The 20,556-nt window shown below is 48.2% G+C and overlaps 2 protein-coding genes across 2 annotated transcripts; one reads left to right on the top strand and one right to left on the bottom strand.

Moving 5' to 3' along the window:
• Window positions 1-912: 912 nt before the first annotated feature.
• Window positions 913-14,074, bottom strand: WDR93 (WD repeat domain 93). Its single transcript, XM_065688331.1, has 16 exons — window positions 13,157-14,074; window positions 12,220-12,415; window positions 11,537-11,601; window positions 11,231-11,309; window positions 10,236-10,363; window positions 9,649-9,687; window positions 8,671-8,758; window positions 6,333-6,516; window positions 6,003-6,073; window positions 5,618-5,704; window positions 5,150-5,281; window positions 4,395-4,608; window positions 3,642-3,702; window positions 2,762-2,918; window positions 2,467-2,635; window positions 913-1,437 (listed from the first exon to the last, which is right to left on the bottom strand). Exons 1-16 carry the CDS (start codon window positions 13,418-13,420, stop codon window positions 1,320-1,322), a joined length of 2,052 nt encoding a protein of 683 aa, XP_065544403.1. The 5' UTR covers window positions 13,421-14,074; the 3' UTR covers window positions 913-1,319.
• Window positions 14,075-14,101: 27 nt separating this feature from the next.
• On the top strand, window positions 14,102-19,434 carry PEX11A (peroxisomal biogenesis factor 11 alpha). The gene is made up of 3 exons (XM_065688330.1): window positions 14,102-14,273; window positions 14,581-14,696; window positions 16,217-19,434. The coding sequence occupies exons 1-3, from the start codon at window positions 14,218-14,220 to the stop codon at window positions 16,780-16,782; spliced, it is 738 nt and encodes a 245-aa protein (XP_065544402.1). The 5' UTR covers window positions 14,102-14,217; the 3' UTR covers window positions 16,783-19,434.
• Window positions 19,435-20,556: the final 1,122 nt, after the last annotated feature.

The raw sequence follows: 20,556 nt of genomic DNA, 5'->3' as shown, positions 1-20,556 counted from the left end.
CATCCATGCACACGGATTGGAGGAGCTGCTGGCAGATTTGTCAGATTCCTTGTGGATTAGGCAGACATCCTGGAAGCAAGATCAGCTGTAAAAGGACAGAGGCTTCCTCCTGGTTTTTATGCCCAAGAAATCATACGTCTGGTCTGCTTGAGAATGGGTATTTTGGAAGATACCCAGTACAAGATGCAGGCAGGCTGAGAACCCCCAGCTGAGCAGTCAGACTCTGCAGTTAATGTTTAGATGCTGTCAGCTTCCCACGGGACTACAGGCCTGAAAATACTGATAAGTGAAAGACTGCCCAGGGAGCCCTCATCCTTTTTTGCCCAATCTATCAGGTACACAGGGCAAGCTGCTAACAATATACTTCTGGAGTAAGAAAAAAACACATGGACGCTTGGCCTTGCATTGTCCCTGCTAGTTCTTTGCCTTTTGTTGTGTGTAGGAGGGATGCTTCAGCTTTTTATGGCCTTTGACCTGACCATGCTCCTGGCCTGTCTTTGGCTTAGCACAGCCCTAACTTCAGTGGACACCCCAGCTTTGGTCCTTGGCTCAGACACCAGTCCTAGCTTGACCTCAGCCCAGAGAGCTCATCTGCACTTTTCCAGGCTGCAGTTCCATAGCAGCCTTATCCCAAAACTGCCTGCTTTGAAGTCAAAAGAAACACCTAAATTCCATACCAGCGTAGCTCACACTGCAGAGTGTGTCCCTACTGCTCGGTGCTGCTGTGCTCTGGGGCATGACACGTTCAAGGCTGATTTGTTGGCTGATTTGCAAAGAGCAGGTCTCTTGCTAAGCACAAGCATGTTGCTGCCCATCTGGGTCAGAGCGGAAGATGACATACATTGGTGAGCCCTGGCAACAGCAGGACAGAGCATCAGTGACAAAATAACAGCCCCATGAAGAGCAAGAGACTTTTACTGGAGAAAAAGCTTTATTAAAGAGGAACATTGTAACACACCATATATCTGTGATGCTCCATGCCTCTGGGAGGATATCCAGCCCAAAAACTTAGTTGAGCCACACAGAGGTTGGGCCTGCCACTTCAATGAGAGGCCTTTCTACTTCTAGACTCTTCCATCAGTAGCGTTTGTGTCTGATTAAGAGGGGCTTAGGCTGAGGGTTAGGTAAGGAAAGAGGCAGGGTGCAGATTTTTGTGGCTGAGCAGTGGCAGGCAAGCAGCTATTTGGGATGACAAATTGCCCTAGGCTGAAAAACAGCAGGATAGATTTGAATAGAGTTGCTGTCAAACTATCAGTGCTGGATTGTGGGGTTGCAGGACTGTGATAGTGCAGAGCCTTGCCCTCAGGATGAAAGGCTCACTACGGCTTCTTCTGTCCCTTCTTTTTCTCTCTCTCCTTATCCATGGCAGCTGCTTGTGCCTGCAGCCGGCTCCAGAATTCAGGCAACTGCTCCCTGAGTCCCAACAGGCTCTGCTGCCTAGTGAGGGAAGAAGAGAGTGGTTAAAACAGTGCCTGTCATTGTCCCGGTGCTCGGACAATCTTAGCTGGTTCCCCCGAGGGGCCCTGGGGCTCACTACAAATTAAGCAGCTCAGACTTTTTGTATCCAAAAACCCCTCTGTGATTCCCTCATGCCACTCAGCACTCAAGTTTGCTGCTCTTGACAGCAACAACCTCCACATTCCTCTCTGCCTCTTAGCTTCTGTAAACACAAGTCTCACTGCAGATGTATTTGCTCTGCTCTGGCATCAGCTCTCAGTATCCAGGCAGCAACATACCCCTGGTTGTGATGTCTCCCTAGTTTTTCTGCTATGAGGCAGGCAAGATTCTCCTCTCCAGCTTTATTAGAAGAAGGGACAGAACTGGTGGCTGGTAGCATAGAATAAAACTTTTCTGCATTTAATTAGCCAGACAGCACCACAGGATTCACCCCAGAGACAAGGAATTAGGGAAGACTACCACGTAATATCTGCTGTAAGGTCATACCTGCACCCGCCTGTTCCATTTCAAGTTGGAGAATTAAGGCATAATGAAAAGAACAAACAAGAATATCATTGACACGGATCTGGCTCCACGTTCGCAAAAGAATTCAAGGAAAAGTCGCTCAATAAGAGATGTCACATTGCCATCTAGTGACGGCATGGACCCAATGCAGCAGCTAAACTACAACCTCGGCACCGAGGGTCCTGGGGACCTTCCCAAATCGCAAAACCTCCAACACAAATTTACTTAAGCATCAAATGAAGCTATGAATGGAGGGGAGGAGCAAGGTACAAATTGTTCCCAGTTCTGCCTGGCTGTGGGGTCAAAAGGAAGATGCAGACTCTTAAATGAGGATCATATTCCCTGACAATGTTCCCTGAACATCAACCTTACCCAGACATAAATCTGTCACGGCACACAGAAATACCCAGAAGATCCAGGGTGAGATCTTGCATGGACCTGAGCAACACCACGGCTTACAGTAATGCAAGTGCACCTACCTATCAGGCAGAAGGAGAACCTTACCTATCACGTAAGAAAATGTTACATCTCTCAAACCATGTCAGGTTCTGTGACGATTTGAGAGGCAAATCTGGTTCCTGTGGGAAAGCCTCCTTCAATGGGTAGGAGTTGAAGTCAAAAAGGAAGATGGTGCTGCGACTGGCCAATGCATCTGGCTGCTGCTGCTTATCTCCTAGACAAAAATGAGAACAGTGAGCTATTGCATCAGGAGTCATCCAGGAAGAATTATCAAGGACCAGTACACAGCAGAATGCATCCAGTGACCGTGTATCTAAGACCACCACAGGGGGCTACCCACCTCGAACCAGCAAGCACCAATTCACACTATCCACCGCAAACACTGGCTGCCAGGGGGATGCTACAGAATGAGAAGGTGGAATAATGAAGCAGTAAACAATCTGTGATGTGTCAGTGTTCATCAGGGACACTTTGCCATCCCAGGAGAAGACCAGCACCTGAAACAGCAAGTTGACACTTGGATGTAAAACAAGTGAAAAACATTTCCTGGAAAGAATATGGAATGATATTCAGGACTTCATATCCCCAATTATGATGCTGGGGTTTTTTGCTTGCCCTTGTCACCAGGCCACAGCAGATCAAAAAAGAGGCTGTGCAGGGAACTTGAACTGGAATTGCTGTAGGCTGGGATTGGAAAAGGGCAGCAGAGCAGGTTAGAAATTAATTAGATCCAGCCTCTTGTATGGCTGGCTCTGGTGAGCAGCTTTAAGTCCTTTTCTCCCCATGTCTGAAAGCTTTTTGAGGCCATTTGAAAGGTCTGGCTGGACTTCTGCTTGTAACTTCTTTGCCATGACGCCTTCCCATATCTGACCCTGACACCCGAAGCTTCAAAGCTGACCCCTCTCATCTTTGCAGTAGGACCTGTCTCATGAGCTTCTCACCTCAGTGGTCAATTAGAAGACACTGGTGCAAGTGGATGCTAAGTAAGATCACGGAAGAGAAATCCTTTGAGTGTGACCAGTTACATACAGACCTGTATATGGTGCAGGAAGTCCCTATCTAAAAATAGTTGGGAAAGGATGTGAGGGCAGCACCATATCTGATTGCCCTGTTCTTTTTCTTCTTGGCACCCAGTTACAGACATTACTGAAAACAGGATGCCAGGGCAGATGGACTTGTGTTCCCACCCAGTTTGTAAGAGAGCTGGCAGTAATACTCACTGCACTGGGGAATGCCAGGACAGGCACCACCGCACTGACAGCAAGATTTGGATCTTGAGGCCTGTAAAACAGATTCAGACTTTTGCCGCTATCCATGTACTTGACGTGTACTGAGAGGCTGTGATAATGACAAGGGCAGTTTGTGGCACACTGGCTTTAAGTTCCAGCCAAGCCCCTTCCCTATGGAGACAAAGCCTGTCTCCTTCCAAAGCCTCTCTCCTAACCCTGAGGCCCATTCCTGTGCAAGCCTGCCTAGGAACTATGTTGGAGATACAAATCCTCTGCCTGCCATGGAGGCATGAAACCATAGCCTTTAGAGCAGCACCTCCCTCCAAGTTGACCTTTCTTCACAAACCAAGGGGACAAATGAACATAAAATTGACAGAAAGATGGCAAGAAATGCTTATTCTGACTTCTGGCAAGCGCACAAAAGAGAAGTAAAAATTCACCTGAGTACCTGGCAGAGGCCCAGCTAGCTGAACATCAGCCCTGGAGTACTGCTAAAAGCACTTGTGTTCTGGTGCATAGAAGAATCCAGAAACCCCCTAATTCTGTCATAACCATCAGGTTTTAGCACTGGAACTGATTCCTAGAAAAACCACACTTGCTGCTGACAGCAGTATGGCAGAGCTATCTGGACAAAAGCAGTAGAAAGTTCTCTATTCCATAGAAATGTGGGGCTCCCTGCTGGACCTCACCACTGCTCCACATGGTTTCTTTGGCTGGAGTGAGCTCTGTCAGAATCAACCTCACCTGTTTGCCAGGAGCATGATGCTGGACTTCTCAGCCCTGGGTGCTTTCACCAAGTAGAGAGCACTGTCTGTACATAGCACTAGAAGCTGCACGATGGAACAGGCAGGATCTGTACCAGGACATGTCTCATCACTGGCAACTGCAGAACTCCGTAGGAAGTGGATACTACGGATGAGGCGTCCCTCTGGAATAGCAGTCACAGACAGGGGGTATCCTGGGGAAGCAAGGGAAAAGAAGGGACAGCAGTTTAGGAAGAAAAAGGAACTGACAATTTATTCAAGGAAAGCTTAAGCACAGGTATGGCCTGCTCAGGGGCAGCAGCCACCAGAAAATCCTGATGGAAGAAAATTCTTCTGCCAGAAGAATCCCTGCATCATGGCAGAATAACACTGGCAGGGATGGCAGCCTGGACCGCGATTCCAGCACAACCTCAAAGACGATCTGTGGGTGCAGTGGCAAAGCAGTGACTGTCACTGTCTCACAGCCTCGGGGGCAAGACAGCTCAGTCCTTGCTGCAGCAGTTCACAGCCCCTTACTGTGGATAGGAATGTCTCTGCAAAGGCCAGGGCAGTGATGCTGAATTGGCAGCTTCTGGACAAGCATCCAGTGAACAAATGAGTCCAAACTGCTTTCAGATTTGCTTGTAAAGTCACTGGTAGTCCCTTGTTCCCACCAAACCAGAGCCTTAAACTCCTAGGGAAAAGAGCAGCTTATCCACAGTGAACCCAATACACAGTTTCAAAGGGTAAGCTCACCTAGCTGCTTATCCCACACAGTTATTGCTGCATCTTCACATGCCAGTGCCAGGTACCTGGAGCAGGAACTGACAGCTGAGCACACAATTGGAGCTGCACATGGCCACACAACATCAGGATTTGGATCAGAGTCTAAACAGAAGGACATGAAGAGAGCCAACTCTAAGAAGGTGCAGAGCAATCTCTCTAATGGTATTAGCATCTAGTTTCTCAAGCATCTAGTTTCTCAATAAAACATGCACCATTCTGTGGTTTCCTGCCAGTGTGGCTTCACTAAAATTACTGCCAGCCTGCGCAACATGGAGCCCCAAATCCAAACAGCAGCCTAACCCACACGATATGAGGCAGCTCACCTGCCCATTCCTCATTTCCCCGAACCATGGCAATCTGGCTGAATGACAGGCACTGTCCACTGACTACTCCCACTCCCCACAGAGTGCTCTGTTAAAGAAAGCAAGATGTCCTTACCACCTTTCTCCTTAAGTGAATGGTTAAGTAAGTAGAAGCAGATATTGTGGCTTCCATCCCAGTGCACACTGATGCCAGCTGGAACATCTGGTACAGAGAAGGAGATGACAAAAGAGAGAAAGAGCCTGGAGACAAAGAAAGGAACAATCCAGGACACCAAACCAGCATAAGAAAGCTCTCATTGAGCACTCACACTTTCTCTGGTGGGACAGAAACTCTGCTCACACAGAAACTAAGTCAGAACAAAATATTTATCTAGGCTTACATCCTTGGAGGTGGAATTGTTATACTGAACCCAAGCCAGAGCCACTGAGCTCTAACTGGAGCTCAAAGTCATGCAATGACGTGCTTCAAATGAGTGAAAAGCTGTTAACCTATGGATTACCTGGCTGCACTTTCATTCCCGGCCGAACCTGTAGGATCTGGCTAGGCAGGAGAAAGTGAAAAGTAGCATGTCTGAAAAAAAGAAAGGAAGAAATGTATCTATAATAAAGGCTTTGCTAAACAGGTAGCACTGCAACAAGACCTGGAATGGCTCTAGTGCCTGCCCTGAAGCCTTGGGATAAAGAATCATAGAATGCTTAGGGTTGGAAAGGATCTTAAGATCATTCAGTTCCAAGGAGGCAATGCTAATACAGGGGCTTCCATCTACACTTCAAAAGTGCCCTGTGTTGGTGTCTCATGGACTGAAATCCTGGTTGGGGCTCCCACTGACCTGGGCATCTCCTCTCTACTCTCGCTGTCATCCTCAACCTCCAGGTACTCCCGATACGTGCTGCGGAAGATTGCTTCCTGCTGCTTCCACTGGGAATCTTTAATTAGGTGATTGTAGCCCAAGCCAAGCACGCTGTCATCATCCACTTTCTTCAAGGCATCCAAAGGGGTTTTAAAACTACTGCCTGCATTGGGAACACAAAGGGGAAATGCACAGCCCTGGAGAAGCAGACACCATAGAGTGCTCAGAGACACTTCGACCATCCCTCCTTCAGGCTGGCATTATCTTGAAGAGGGACACACTGCCTCTCTCGTGGGACTTTTCATATCACTAGTCCATCTTAGAATCATAGAATCACAGAATAGTTATGGTTGGAAAGAACCTTAAGATCATCCAGTTCCAACCCCCCTGCCATGGGCAGGGACACCTCACACTAAACCATGCAACCCAAGGCTCTGTCCAACCTGGCCTTGAACGCTGCCAGGGATGGAGCATTCACAGCCTCCCTGGGCAACCGATTCCAGTGCCTCACCACCATAACAGGAAAGAATTTCTTCCTTATATCCAATCTAAACTCCCCCTGTTTAAGTTTTAACCCATTACCCCTTGTCCTGTCACTACAGTCCCTAATGAATCGTCCCTCCCCACCATCCTTATAGGCCCCCTTCAGATACTGGAAGGCTGCTCTGAGGTCCCCACACAGCCTTCTCTTCTCCAGGTTGAACAGCCCCAACTTCCTCAGCCTGTCTTCATACGGGAGGTGCTCCAGTCCCCTGATCATCCTCATAGCCCTCCTCTGGACTTGTTCCAACAGTTCCATGTCCTTTTTATGTTGAGGATACCAGAACTGCACACAATGCTCCAGGTGAGGTCTCACAAGAGCAGAGTAGAGGGGCAGGATCACCTCCTTCGACCTGCTGGTCACGCTCCTTTTGATGCAGCCCAGGATACAGTTGGCTTTCTGGGCTGCGAGCGCACACTGAAGCCAGCTCATGTTCATTTTCTCATCAATCAACACCCCCAAGTCCTTCTGGGCAGGGCCACTCTGAATCTCTTCTTTGCCCAGTCTGTAGCTGCGCCTGGGATTGCTCTGACCCAGGTGTAGGACCTTGCACTTGTCATGGTTGAAGTTCATAAGGTTGGCATCAGCCCACCTCACAAGCGTGTCAAGGTCCCTCTGGATGGCATCCCTTCCCTCCAGCGTATCAACCGAACCACACAGCTTGGTGTCATCGACAGACTTGCTGAGGGCGCACTCAATCCCACTGTCCATGTCGCCAACAAAGATGTTGAACAAGACCAGTCCCAACATTGATCCGCAAGGGACATCACTCGTTACTGGTCTCCAGCCAGACATTGAGCCATTGACCACAACTCTGCATGCGGCCATCCAGCCAGTTCTTTATCCACCAAGTGGCCCATCTATCAAATTGATGTCTCTCCAAATTAGAGACAAGGATATCGTGTGGGACAGTGTCGAATGCTTTGCACAAGCTGAGGTAGATGACATCAACTGCTCTACTCCTGTTCATCAATTCCGTAGCCCCATCACGAAGGCCACCAAATTGGTCAGGCAGGATTTCCCCTTAGTGAAGCCATGCTGGCTGTCACCAACCACCTTGTTGTTTTTCATGTGTCTTAGCATGCCTTCCAGGAGAATCTGCTCCAAGATTTTGCCAGGCGCAGAGGTGAGACTGACTGGTCTGTATTTCCCGAGTCATCCATTTTCCTCTTCTTGAAAATGGGGGTTATATTTCCCTTTTTTCCAGTCGTCAGGAACTTCACCTGACTGCTACAATTTTTCAAATATGATGGCCAGTGGCTTAGCAATTTCATTCGCCAACTCCTTCAGGACCCACGGATGGATTTCATCAGGTCCCATGGACTTGTGTACGTTCAGGTTCTTCCAGTATTTGAAGGCAGGGACTAGAGCAAGTCATATGAGGACACAGCTCACCTTGCATTTCTGTGGCACTCTCCCTGACAGTGTCCCAACATAAGGTCTGTTCCCTTCTCATCCTCAGCATTTACCTATAAATCCAGGACTCAGAGATGAACTGGGGGTGCTAGGAACCAACCTCCTCCCCCTCCAGTGACAATGAAGCCAAGGGTATATGACACCCACTTCAAAGCACACTGTGCTACAAAGGTGACACATGCAATGGTCAGGTAAGAAACAACTCCTGCTACAGGATTACACGTAAGTACAGAAACAGGTCATGAAGGGACCAGGGAGCACGTTACTGGAACTTTCTGACTTGTTCTGCAGCCATAAAGGCCACGATTCCTTTGCCACCTGAAGGAGGCTGCAAGTTGCAAGTACAGAATCAGTCCTGACCTGTAATGGGTTTGGGCGGCTTCACTGTCAGCAGCAGCACTGGGAGACTCAACTTTAGATCAACTTTATTTGCAGCCGCAGGAGACTCCTGCAACAGAAAATGTCAGCCTGAGAACTGTGTTGTGCCCTACACTGCTAAGTTTTCACCTGTTCATGGAATAAAATGCTTTCTAAAGAAAGTGTATGCAAAGGTTGGCTGACACTGCCCTAGGAGATACTGGGTTTAGGCTCATTCTTCAGGCCAGAAGCTTGAGGGAGGTCACTATTTTCCCAACAACATTACAAAAGATATCCTGCCCAAACACCTCCTATCTTTGTGTCCTAAATAACCTCCTCTTCTGATCTTCCTGATCTCTCTAAATTACTCTTGTTGCAGCACAGGCCTCCTGTGGGCACAGCAAGGCTCAGAAAAATACAGAAGGGAAAAAAAAGAAGCAGGACTAAAGGTTGCAGAGTGCTGCTGAATACAAGAACCAGATTTTACTCCAGAGAGACTGGAGGAAGTCACATATTTGCTTGGCTGGGAACAGAAAGTCCTAACAGGGGACCAGCACCAGTGTGTCCCCACCACCCCCCATCCCACATACACTGACACTTAGCTAAACAGAAAAGGTCTGGCTAAATAATCAATCATGTCTGGGAAGGAAGAGGCAGGAACTTCAGTAGTTTACAAGGAATCAGCAGAGGGAAAGCCTGGGTGTTTGCTTTTGGCTCGGCTAAGTTAAAGAGATGTTTGTCCTGAAGATAGGGCTGAGAAGCAGCTCCCTCTTAAACGGCCAGGAAAGTCTTTGCTGAAGGAAGAGGGAAGAGTCACAAGGCAGGTATCACAGAGGGTTATAGCTGGAGGTGCTGGGCAGAAGGCGACTGTGTTGAGAGGTGAAATCCAGCAGGGTGAAAGTGACGCAGGAGAGGGTCGAGCACTGACTCAGCATTTTAAATTCCCCATAACAGCTCAGGACATTCATTGAGGGCAGTTACCATCCATGCAGAACCATCTTTATGCAGCTCCAGACTTTTCTGCCAAAGAACCAGAGATGACAGTAGTTAGCGCAATCAGGCAAAGCCCCTGCCCTGCTCAGGCAGGTTCATCCATGATCGTGCCAGGGTCCTTTTGTTGTTAGTCTAAAGCACAAACCCTGGTTCAGGAGCAGACTCCCAGGTGGAGGTATCAGGCCCTGTTTCCATTCTTCCTCACCTTTCCCCAGTAACATAAGTGAAAAGCCCTTTGGGAATACCCTTACATATGGCCTCCTCAGATGGGGCAATACTGTTGGGAAAGGAGCTGCCAGTTTCAGGGAGGGGCAGCAGGAGCACTAGCCCTTGGGACTAAGGGAACCTTGTTGGGAAGCCTGTTTTGGGAGAGTAAACATGTCCCAGTAATACAAAGGCCTTATGAAATGTGGGATGGGCAGCTGTAGAGACACATACTCCATCCCCCTGGGCCAACAGACTTGTTCAGCTTGTATCTTGCTGTCACTGTCTGCAGGAGAAAGGCCTGAGGAGAGACCTATAGGCAAAGGGCTATAAGAAAAAACAGCACAGTAGGAGATGGAACTTGTTTGTACCACAGATGCCTGGCTTGACCTCCTCTCCCCACTAGTCAGCCCTAATGCAGCTCCTGGGCTCTCCTCCATCTCCTTCAGCCAGGAATCCTTAGGCAATCGGTAGATCTCCAGCCAAGCTTTCGTGCTGTCTGCATTGGGAAACCATGTTGAGCAATTGGAAATGAGAGAAAAAGGTCTTTCAAGCAATCAGCCCCTGTTTTCTTATATCCTTAAAAGAAGATTTGGATATTTTTGGAAATATAAAATCCCTGTGAGCTCCATGCAGCGCAGCTCTCCCCTCACTTCTGGCTTAACATGCTTGACTAAGACTGACATCTCAGCCTCTAGTTCAAGTCCTCAAGGTCCCACATCCACCAAAAAAATTCCATGGGGTGACTCAATCAAATAATATGAACTGTACCCTCTGAGGTAAAGTAGAAAGTGGCATGTGGTCACACACTGGTTCTCTGTGGATGCTACTTATCTCGTTCTCAGCATATATTCAGGCAGATTCCACCAAACCTGGGTCCAGAAAACCTGCTGGCAGCAAATGGGCTGACAAAGGCAGTTGCCAACAGAAGAATGTTGCAGCAAGGAGTTTGTTGTAGTGTTTTCAGACACTGCCTGTGCTGTCTGGCTTGTGTCTGCAGAGAAAATTTTTCAGGTCTACATATTTCCAGTGTAAAAGTGAGCCACAGTAAATCAGAGGAGGAACTGAGTCTGGTACTTCTGGAGAGGAGAGGGAAACCTGCTTTCACTGAGCCTTCTGGGAGGTGGGAACTACACTGACCACCAGTTCCAGAGACCTCACTTTTGGGATCAGTCTTGACTCACACCAGGCCATTTGGAGAGGACAGGGTGTGGCAGGAGCAGCTCTCTAAGCTGGAAGAGCGACTGGAAGCATTAGGAACAGAATCCCTGTGAATCTAGAACACTTGGAGCATTTTAAAAGCACTGCTGCTGGCCCCTCTGCTACAACACAACAGCCTTCAATTCATCACACCATGTGCACTTGCCTTGCAGCAGGACTCCTGCATAATCACCTCGTGGGGACAGCACCACCTCCGCACAAGTACTTCTCTTGCTGATATCCTCCTGCCAGGGAAAAACAGGCATTAAAGGAAGGTCACCGATTCAGAGAGCTCCATGGCCTTACACAGCCCTCAGTGGGGTGAAGGCCAGAAAGACTGTTGAAGAACAGGAATAAATATTGGGCAGCTGCTGCTGCTCATGACAGAAATGACTGAGGGCAATTAGTCCTCTCCATGATTGATTACTTACCAGCCTGCGCCCAGTGTCTATGGAATTAACTCAGTACTTACCACTTCATTTAGGATTTTAATGAGTAGGAAGCTTTCCTTGTGAAAACAGAAGAGACAGACAAGCCCTGGAATAGGAATAGAGAAGTAGCATTAGGAGGAGGAGAAAAGTGAACAGATGGTAGCCATGCTCTTTGAGATGGCTGTGACAACATGTGCAGGACAGTGAATAGGACTACATTTTTTTCATGGGCTGAGGGAAGAATATCTCACTGCTTCCAGCACGAAACTTTTGCTGGCTTCCTTAAGCCAGCACCAGCAAACATTTGATTGTACATAGAGACGGCCAAGCCAATTTGAAAAGTATCTCCACCAGAATTTATAGGCTTGAGATGGATCAACAAACTAACCACAGGGCTGTGCAATTACAGGTGCAGGAGACCATACCAAGCAGTTGTTCTTTCTGTCCAAAGTGTTCCTAAAATTTACTGTACACCACCTTCAGCTCTGCAAGTGCCTCTGCTACTCCACACAGGACACCAAACCCACACCCTCTACTAATCACGAGGCCCCAGGGCCACTCTGCCACCCTACAACTGCTATCTAACACTCTCTTTGCAGGGCTTTCCAGGAAACCTGTCAGCCCTTCAGTGTTCCTCCTGATTTAGCACTCTTCCATAATGCAGCTGCCAGCTCCAGAGCACAGCTATCCCAAGCTAGGTCAAGGAAATCCACATCACACTCACCCATTTCATCCACAGCAAACAAGATGTGGACCTCATTTCCCAAATCCAAGGCATGGATAACACAAATCTCTGTGTTGACTGCGTCCCAAGCACAGACCTCTGTATAGTCAGACACCTTGAAGGCAGCCAGGCCCACGAACGAGCCAACAAAGATGTATTTCCCAGACACTGCAAGGCAAGTGGCTGTTCCAGTTACCTACCAAGAAAGGGAAAAGAGGAGAGTACCCGACTGCTTCCCCAATGGAGGATACATCAATTCTCCTAATCTTTCACCAAGAGAAAATGCTGATTTATTCTACAAGGGGAAATTTTTGCCTGAACTTCCATCAGAAGAGCAGGGAAGGGGCTCTCATCTCTGTCCCAGAGATTGTCAAGTGTTGGCAATGAAAAAGTTCGCTCCCACATTTCCCCTTCCAATAAACAGAAGGGGCTTCAAATGCCAAGAGCTCAGTCCTGCCACTGCTAATGCAGAGCTGGGATGGGATGCTGAACTCCTCTGGGCAACCACAGAACTCCAGCAGACAGCATCATATCCTCCTGGAATACCTCCACATAACGATGGGGAAGGCAGTGCTGCCCTTCTGCTCACAGTGCTTCCATTAGGGTGTTCACCATAACACAGGCCTGAGTTTGCCCATTTATATGCTACTGACTAATCATCTTCTTCCCAGCCAGCAAGGGTGGAGCCAGCCTGAGGAGCAGAAGGTGAATTTAGTTTAATGTCTGCTTCTCTGTTTTCAGAGAGGTGTGATAGATGGGAGGGAAGCAGAACCTGTCAGGCAAGCTCAGAAGTTGCAACCTTTTGAAGTGGATCAGTGAACTGGTGCTGGATTCTGAGGAAGGCGATGAACAGAAGAACGTGAAATCAACTGAATGGGTATCTCTAGAAAAACTGCTACAGTGATTAATGCTGTCTTTGCTGCGAGGGGCTCTGTACCTGGAATTCAGCTGTAGCAAAGCATTCTGTGGGCTTGACCTTTAGTTTTTCTGCTTCTCGGAGCTTTTCCCTTCTTTCAATGATTTCCATCGCATCATCAAAAACCAGCATCACCAGTTTGGTGACCATCCTGACGGGCTGAGGCAGCGCATCGCGCTCTCGCTCGGGATCCTGCAGGAAGAAGTCTTCCTCGTCATCCTTTAGCCAGTCCTTCTCAGATGGCGGCGGAATCTCCAGGGGATGCTTCCGGATATACACAGCCATGGTGGTGCCCTTCCAGATGCAAACCACACCAGAGATGCAGGAAGCACAGCGGATGCAGAAGAACTAAGAATCGGGCAATATCTGCTTTCATGAGGTAATGGGGGAAAAGGTGATTAACGATTTCTAAGCGGGAAAGGCGATCATTTCAGTATAGATAACCCTGTTCTAGATAGATATAGATTAGGTATAGATATACAGATATAGATATAGACATAGATAACCCTTCTTTCAACTGGCTGTACCACCCCTGTGACCCAGGGGCTTTGTCATGCTCCAGGAATATCAGCCACACCGACTGCAGGGAAAGGCAGTATAACAGCTTTGGCACCGGTCTGCATTAGAATTACGCTAAAGCACTAAAAACTGTAAGTTCGCTCTTCATTAAATGACTTATTCGGCCCGGATCAAACCCCACCGCTTAATTCGGAGCGCAGGTGGTTACGCTGGAAGTTACAAACTTCATTTCGGGTGCTTTCTGAGCCTCCCCCTGTGCGGCGCGGCCGGGCTGCCGCCGTGCCCTGACCTCGGAGCGAGAGCCGGGACCCGACGGGCCGGGCCGCAGCGGAACCGGCGGAGCCGCCGGCAGCGACCACCGAGCAGCCGCGGCGTCGGAGGGACCCTTTAGCGGGGACACCTGCCCCGCCGTTGGCGGTTGCCGTGGCAACGCGGCGGCGCTGCGCGGCCCGGCCGGGAACGCGCTCCGCAGCGGAAGGTTCCCCCGGCGGGGCGGGACCTGGGCGGAGCGGCTGCGGTCCCCGCACGCCTCCCGCGGCTGCCGCCCCTCCGCCGCTGCCGCCATGGAGGGCTTCGTGGAGTTCACCAACCGCAGCCAGGGCCGCGACCAGCTCTTCCGGTGAGTGCGGCCTCGGGGCCGGCTTCTCGGGCCCTCCGTGGGCCAGCGGCGCCCTGGGGAGCAGCATCTCCAGTGGCGCTGCGGGTGACGGGGCCCTCAGCCGCGTTAGGGCGCCCTGCCTCGGGCACGGGAGCTGCCTGGGCCCGCTGGGCCTTGTGTCCCGGCCCCGGGCTGGACCTCGCCCTGGCGCTGCGAGGTGCGAGAGGGGTGTCCTGGAGCTCGGGCATAAGCGCTGCCCTGCTGCTGCCGTGCTGTGAATTGTCCGTGTTTCACCTCTGTACCGTTCTCCTCGTTTTTTCCGTTCCAGAGCCACTCAGTACACATGCATGTTGCTTAGCTATTTAATAGAGCGTAAGGCTGATAAAGAGAAGCTGGTAATGAAACTCAAGCAGTTGGAGTCTAGCATGAGCTCTGGCCGCAAAAGTAAGTACCTGGTGTCTAGGGGGATACGTCCTTCTTCGCTTGCTCCTTCCAGCAAAACAGCTCCTGGCCTTGCTTTTCCTGTACTTAACTTACCTTAGGCCACAAAACCTCTTTAGTATGTTCACAAAGTGGTCAATGGGCCTTATCCTGCCTCAGCTTGCCAGGCTAGATAGGGCCAAATGAGCACTTATAACCCCCTCAGCCTCTTCTCCCATCAAGCAATCTGAATTACTGCTGGGAGAACTAGAGAAATAAGTCAGCTGCAGAGATCAAGTTGTCAACTCTGGCCAAGGACAGACCCCAGAGTTACAATGCAGGGCTGGCTTGCTGCGGTCTCATTAGTCCTTCCAGCTAATGGGTTGAGACAGCCTGAGGTGAAGGATCATCATCCCAATAAAATCATCTCTGAAGGTCTATCTTTCAATATGCCTTTTATATCCTACTTCACATAGTAGTTGTCCTTAGCCATTTTTCTCTACTAAATCATACCCCCTTCCATGCGTTTCTCATAGTCTCACTGTTTACATCACTTTATTCTGTGCACCCATTATGATTAGCCTGTTGCCGTGGTTGCATTGCTTGCTTTCCAGTTGACCTTACACCTACTTAGCAATTGCTCGATCTTGGAACAACTTCAATATCTGAGGCAAATATTCCAGTTTAATGTGTTACCGTGGATGTGTTTTGTTATTCCACTTAGCTCCAGTGTATGGCAATTTCTAGCAGAGAGGCCAGCTGGTTTATCAGCCAGCTGGTTTATCAGCATAGCCGTAATTCTCTTGCTTCTGCTAAAGAAATAGCTAATAAATGGCAGTCCTGAATTCAGGACTCTTGCAGTTCCACTGAGCTTGGGTGCTGCCAACATCTGTTACTGTGACACTGCAGCAGGTTATGAAAAGCATTTTGCATAATATTGCACTAACATTCACAAGGCAAACCCCAAGCTGTACAGTGGATGAAATCAGGCTTGTCATATGTTACAGCTTAAAATGGGATACACTGTTCCTGTTTGTGCAGGACTCTGACAAGTTCGTGGCTGAGGAGAGATTTGGGTCTTAGTGTGCTAAGCATGTGAATCAACGGCTTTCATAGAAGCTTAGGAATGTTGTAGCTCATGGTTGCAGCAGGGTTAGTGCAGTAACATGTCCTGTCCACAAAGTTAGGTGGGATCCAGTGAAACAGCTGAAATTGGAGGCTCTATTTGTGTCCTATTTGTTGACACTGGCCGGTGCAGAGCTGTGGGTCATACTGGTCCAGAGGGCACCCAGGCTCTGAGAAAGGAGCAGTAGGAGAAGGCTGCAAGTCCTGGGCTAGTGCAGGACAGAATTGGGGTGTGTACACCCCTTTTTTTGCTGATAGTAGCTATTCACGCTGTGAGAAGAAAATGCTTAAGGATACAAATACGCAAAGGCCACTAACTTACTTAAAAGTACACATGGACAGTAACAGGTTGACCTGTGCAGCGCTGTGTCTCTGCAGTAAAGACCATGCCGTGCTAATCTTTGTGGGGTTTCTTGCAGTGTTCAGACTGGGAAACATGGTGCATGCCTTGGTAGCAGCCAGAAGAACTACACACCTGCCAGATGTGGTTCCTCGCTTCTGCCTTACAGCCTCCAACCTGACCCGAGCCCTCTACTTCATCTGCGATGCGGTGCTGTGGTTGAACAGCGTCGGGCTCCAACCTGATATTGATAAGCCAAAGTGGCGGAATTGGGCTACCAAGTGCTACTACATTTCGCTGTTGATGAATCTAGGCAGGGACTGGTATGAGATCTCCTGGAGGCTGGAACAAGCTATACAGGAAGAAAAGATAAAGGAGAACTCGTGCTGGGACAAACACAATCAGGAACTTAATGGTGTGAAAAGTGATGGTGTGCATGGTTTTCTCCTCCTGCTGTTTCAGATATTGAAGAAACATCCTCCTTTGCTGCTGGACTTGGTGAAGAATCTCTGTGATCTCTCAGGTCCTTTGGATACGCTAGGGATCTACAAGACCAACCCAGGAGTGATTGGTTTTTGTGGTGTCCTCTCCTCCCTGGTGGGGATCCTCACATTAGCAAGCCCACATCTGAAGCTGAAACAGTGACATAAAAGGAGCTGTATAGTATGCAGCAAGCCAATTGGTCCTCTGATAGGTTTTTATCCTTCATATGGCACTTTCAAAATGGACATGTCTCACAGTAACCTCAAGATTAATTTTGTTCTCTGAATAAGTGATTTCTACCCTTTATTCTTCCCTGTGTCTTTGCAGATGAGTTTGGTGCCATGACACACTCCCTGATGAAGTGGAGATGGGAGAAGGCATAAACAGGACTTGGAACATGGCTGCTAGATAAGGAAATATTGATGTTCCTATATTTTAATACAGGGTTGTGAAATAGCTGCTTAGGCAGCTGCAATCGGTATATGACTCATAACTAATCATGTTTACACTGGAAAGCTGGAATTCCCTGATCAAAGGTCCCTACAGTCAGATTTTCTATAGTGGGCTCAGGCAAGTTAGGAGCTGTTGTTAAAATGGCCTGAACTCAAGTACATGTGTTCTCATGGGTTTGGGTTGATGGATCTTGCCGTCTGTAGATAGTGGTTTGAATGCAGTGTGATGGTAACTCAAGAGTGATATGATCTCTGTCACATGCACTGATGACACTGCATCTGTAGTCTAGTGAGTGCCAGTGTCCCAAGAAATTAGCACTGTGTTCTTCTCCTTCAGTGATGTGAGCCAAGGACCACTGGCCACCGGCTCTGACTTCTCCAGCAGCCCATGGCTGTGGGTTTTGGTGAAGGACCCATGAGAGAAGCTTGTCTGAGTGCTGACAGTGCTGTGATTTGTCAGGAACTGGGTTTCCAAAGCTGTGAATCTGAAACCACTCACAAGCACTAAATATCCTAATACACGCACCTTAACTCCCAAACCCCTGTGCTTGCAAGTGCAACAGTTTTCCATTAATCATATTGTGATAAGGAGCTTGTTTTGCTGTTTTAATTTTATGTGAAAAGTCCCAGTGTAATGAGGAGCTTTGGAATTGAGTTGAGCCTGGCTTAGAGCTTGTTGAGTCAGGAAAACTGCAAGGGAGTGTTTCTAGTTGTGTAAGCTCCCAGAGGGAAGGGAGTGGAGTTGGTCGTGATAAAACCAAAATCCCCTGTGAAACCTGAAGCTTATAACTGGATTTGGGCATTCATGGGTTAGATTTTCCTATCTGGCCCTCCCTCCCCTTCTCTCATGACCACAAGGTTTCTTGTGTGTTACCCCCCTGGTTGAATGGGTTCTACCATTTGAAATGCCTTATGTTTGCCCTGCAACTGCATTATTATTCAGTAATTCCCTCACTGGGAATGGTTGCCTCGCAGCATCATCTGGGTTAAAAGAGAAATGCTGTGTCCAGCTGTCTAATGTGGCATGAAGTGTTTGTTGCTCCTGACTTTGCAGATACCAGCTCTGACACCATGAGGAAAATCTGCACATTATCTAGCAGATAAAATGATCATTATTCTTCATCAGAGTTAGGTCTGTGTGTTCTGCTGCTTTCTGGTACGAGAACTCCTTGTTTAACCTGTCAGGAGACGTGCACAGAGGCTACTCTAACCTGGACCAAGGTACTTTCTTATTATTTCTGATGCTGTCTGAAAACAGAAATTAAAAGGTACTGGTCCCATTTATTAAAAAGCAAAAGCTCTGGAATTGAGTAGGCGCAGTAGGGCAGAGCCCAGTTAAATCACTGTGGTCAGACTTGGAGTTACTTCCAGTTTGAATCCGAAGTGTTAGCCTGCCAGTGAAGTGTTTTAAAAATGCAGGTTGCTGGGCAGGATAAGTGTGCCTGAAGACCAGATGTGGCCTGCAGCAGCTCTTCTTTTTAGTATGGAAATGAATACCATTAAAAGTAGAGCTTGCTGGCAGTTCAGACTGTAGTGGAGCATTGTGTATGGGATATGTTGTCTTCAAGGGCTTCCTCTCCTTTATAACAATGGAATATTTTTTGCTTCTTTGCTCCCTTTGCCTTTCAGCTCCCAGCAGCGTGGAGCCCATCCCTCCCTTGGTCAGATTTGATTGTTATCCCAGTGAGTAGCAACCCCTGTGAGGAAGGAAAAGGAGTTTTGATGATCTGGAAGCGGAGGTTTGGCCACCTTTCGTCTACAGAATTTCATCTTCTTGCAAAAAAATAATGTATTTTGAATTCTTCTCAGGGAGCTCTCAGATACAAACCACTTCTTTCACTGGTTTGTGAACTCATTTCTCTTTTTCTCTTGTACTTTACCTGTAGGTGAAGGGAAATTGGTACTGAACAGTGCTGTGGCCCCATGGCAGCTACACCTCCCTGTGCCTTACAGAGGGAGAAGGGTGTTTTTTCCCCTGTGCCAGGCAAACACTGTGCAGAGCTCTGAGCCAGGCTTTGATGTTTCTCCTGTAGGGGCTGGCTTGCGCTGGCAAGTACAGACTTAATGTAGGAGATGGGGCAGGGAGTTTTCAGCCTCTCTCAGCCTTACCTGTCCCATTCTTCATGATGTGTGTTGCAACATGCAGGAGTAACTCTCTTTACTGGATGTTAAGCACTAATAGTTGCCTTCTGCTCCCTAGCTGGAGGGTAGCAATTTGATGTACTTTAACATAATGTGACTGAAGCCATAGAATCACAATCATGTGGAGAAAATCCTTTTAGTGCCTTATTTTTGTACCTAATACAGCAGTTGGAATAAGGACAGCTGCTTGAACACAAGCAATAAACTGAGATGAGCCTGACACTGTGTCTGTATGTGTAACTTGTATGGTGATGTAAAGTGATGGAAAGAGGAATCCTCCCTCCCATCTCTGAACTTTATGGGGGCTGATACTGCCTATAGTTTCACCTGGGTTATAGAGCTCTTTTTGCCATAGCAAGGTGGCAGCCAGATTCTTCAGACTAATTCACAATCCCCACTTCAGCTGCAGAAACATGAAGCAGTAACTACAGGAGTACCAGGTAAAACTGCATATATGAAATGCCCTGAAACAAAGTGCCATCAGTTGCCCTTGAGTACCAGCAGTGAGAGCTGGAGCCTTGTGCCCAGCTACAGTGAAAGGAACGGCTGCACCTGCATTTTAGTATCTTATAAACAGCTTTCCATTGGGGTGGATCTGCAGTTGTTTGACACCAAATGCCTGTTCAGGGCAGGGAGGGAAGGGTGACATCTCCAGATGAGGTGGTGAGGGATGGAGCCAGGATAACATTAAAACGAAGTGTACTGTTAGCTCCTATTCCCTGCAGTAAGAGTCTTGCAGACTTGGAAGCTCCAAAATGTCAGTTCCTGAACAATGCACAAAGCATGGCATTCAGCAGTGTTTAAGCAAGCGTTTCCTTCTGAATTACTGATCTCTTACACATTGTGTAATGGAAACAGTTGACAGGAGAGTGGCCTTTGTGAGATGTGCAAAGTGGACTACTTACAGACAAGGCCTTCCTAATGTTAATACCATGCTTAGTGTGGTATCTCAAGACATGGGTCTTTTGGGATTCCCAGATGAGTGCCAAGAATGATCAAAGGTCTAAAAACCAACATCTCCAGGGAGGGACCAAATGAACCAGTTCTGTAGAGGAAAGGTGACTGTGGGAGGGTGTGAGAAGTCTTCAAGTGTCTAAAAGGGTGTCAAGAACAAGGCAATAAATTGGTCTTTAAATCCATCCAGGAGGCAATACATTCGTATTGCAGCAAGGGAGAATTAAGTCACACTTCTTTTTGAACTGAAAATACAATAAAAGACTAAATGGACAGCCCAGGAAGGCAGTCCTGAAGAAGAAACTGGACAGACATCTGCCAGCGGTGGCTTAGAGGGTGCCAGTCCTGCCACAGGGCATGGAAATGAATTAGTTACCCCTCCAGACCC

This window comes from Lathamus discolor, chromosome 8 (genome assembly GCF_037157495.1).
Source record: "Lathamus discolor isolate bLatDis1 chromosome 8, bLatDis1.hap1, whole genome shotgun sequence".
NCBI lineage: Eukaryota > Metazoa > Chordata > Aves > Psittaciformes > Psittacidae > Lathamus > Lathamus discolor.
Note: the sequence above shows the minus strand (reverse complement) of the source record. Positions and strands in the feature narration are given on the sequence as shown.

Excerpts from the sequence above, each read along its gene's own strand:
- WDR93 (XM_065688331.1), bottom strand. The coding sequence starts at position 13,420 with ATGGCTGTGTATATCCGGAAGCATCCCCTGGAGATTCCGCCGCCATCT. Across the intron at positions 9,688-10,235 it reads GGTCAAGCCAGGCATCTGTG|AAAAGTCTGGAGCTGCATAA; the intron begins GTACAAACAAGT and ends GTTCTTTGGCAG. Across the intron at positions 3,703-4,394 it reads ATCATGCTCCTGGCAAACAG|GCCTCAAGATCCAAATCTTG; the intron begins GTGAGGTTGATT and ends TCTGTTTTACAG.
- PEX11A (XM_065688330.1), top strand. The coding sequence starts at position 14,218 with ATGGAGGGCTTCGTGGAGTTCACCAACCGCAGCCAGGGCCGCGACCAG. Across the intron at positions 14,274-14,580 it reads GGCCGCGACCAGCTCTTCCG|AGCCACTCAGTACACATGCA; the intron begins GTGAGTGCGGCC and ends TTTCCGTTCCAG. Across the intron at positions 14,697-16,216 it reads CATGAGCTCTGGCCGCAAAA|TGTTCAGACTGGGAAACATG; the intron begins GTAAGTACCTGG and ends GGTTTCTTGCAG.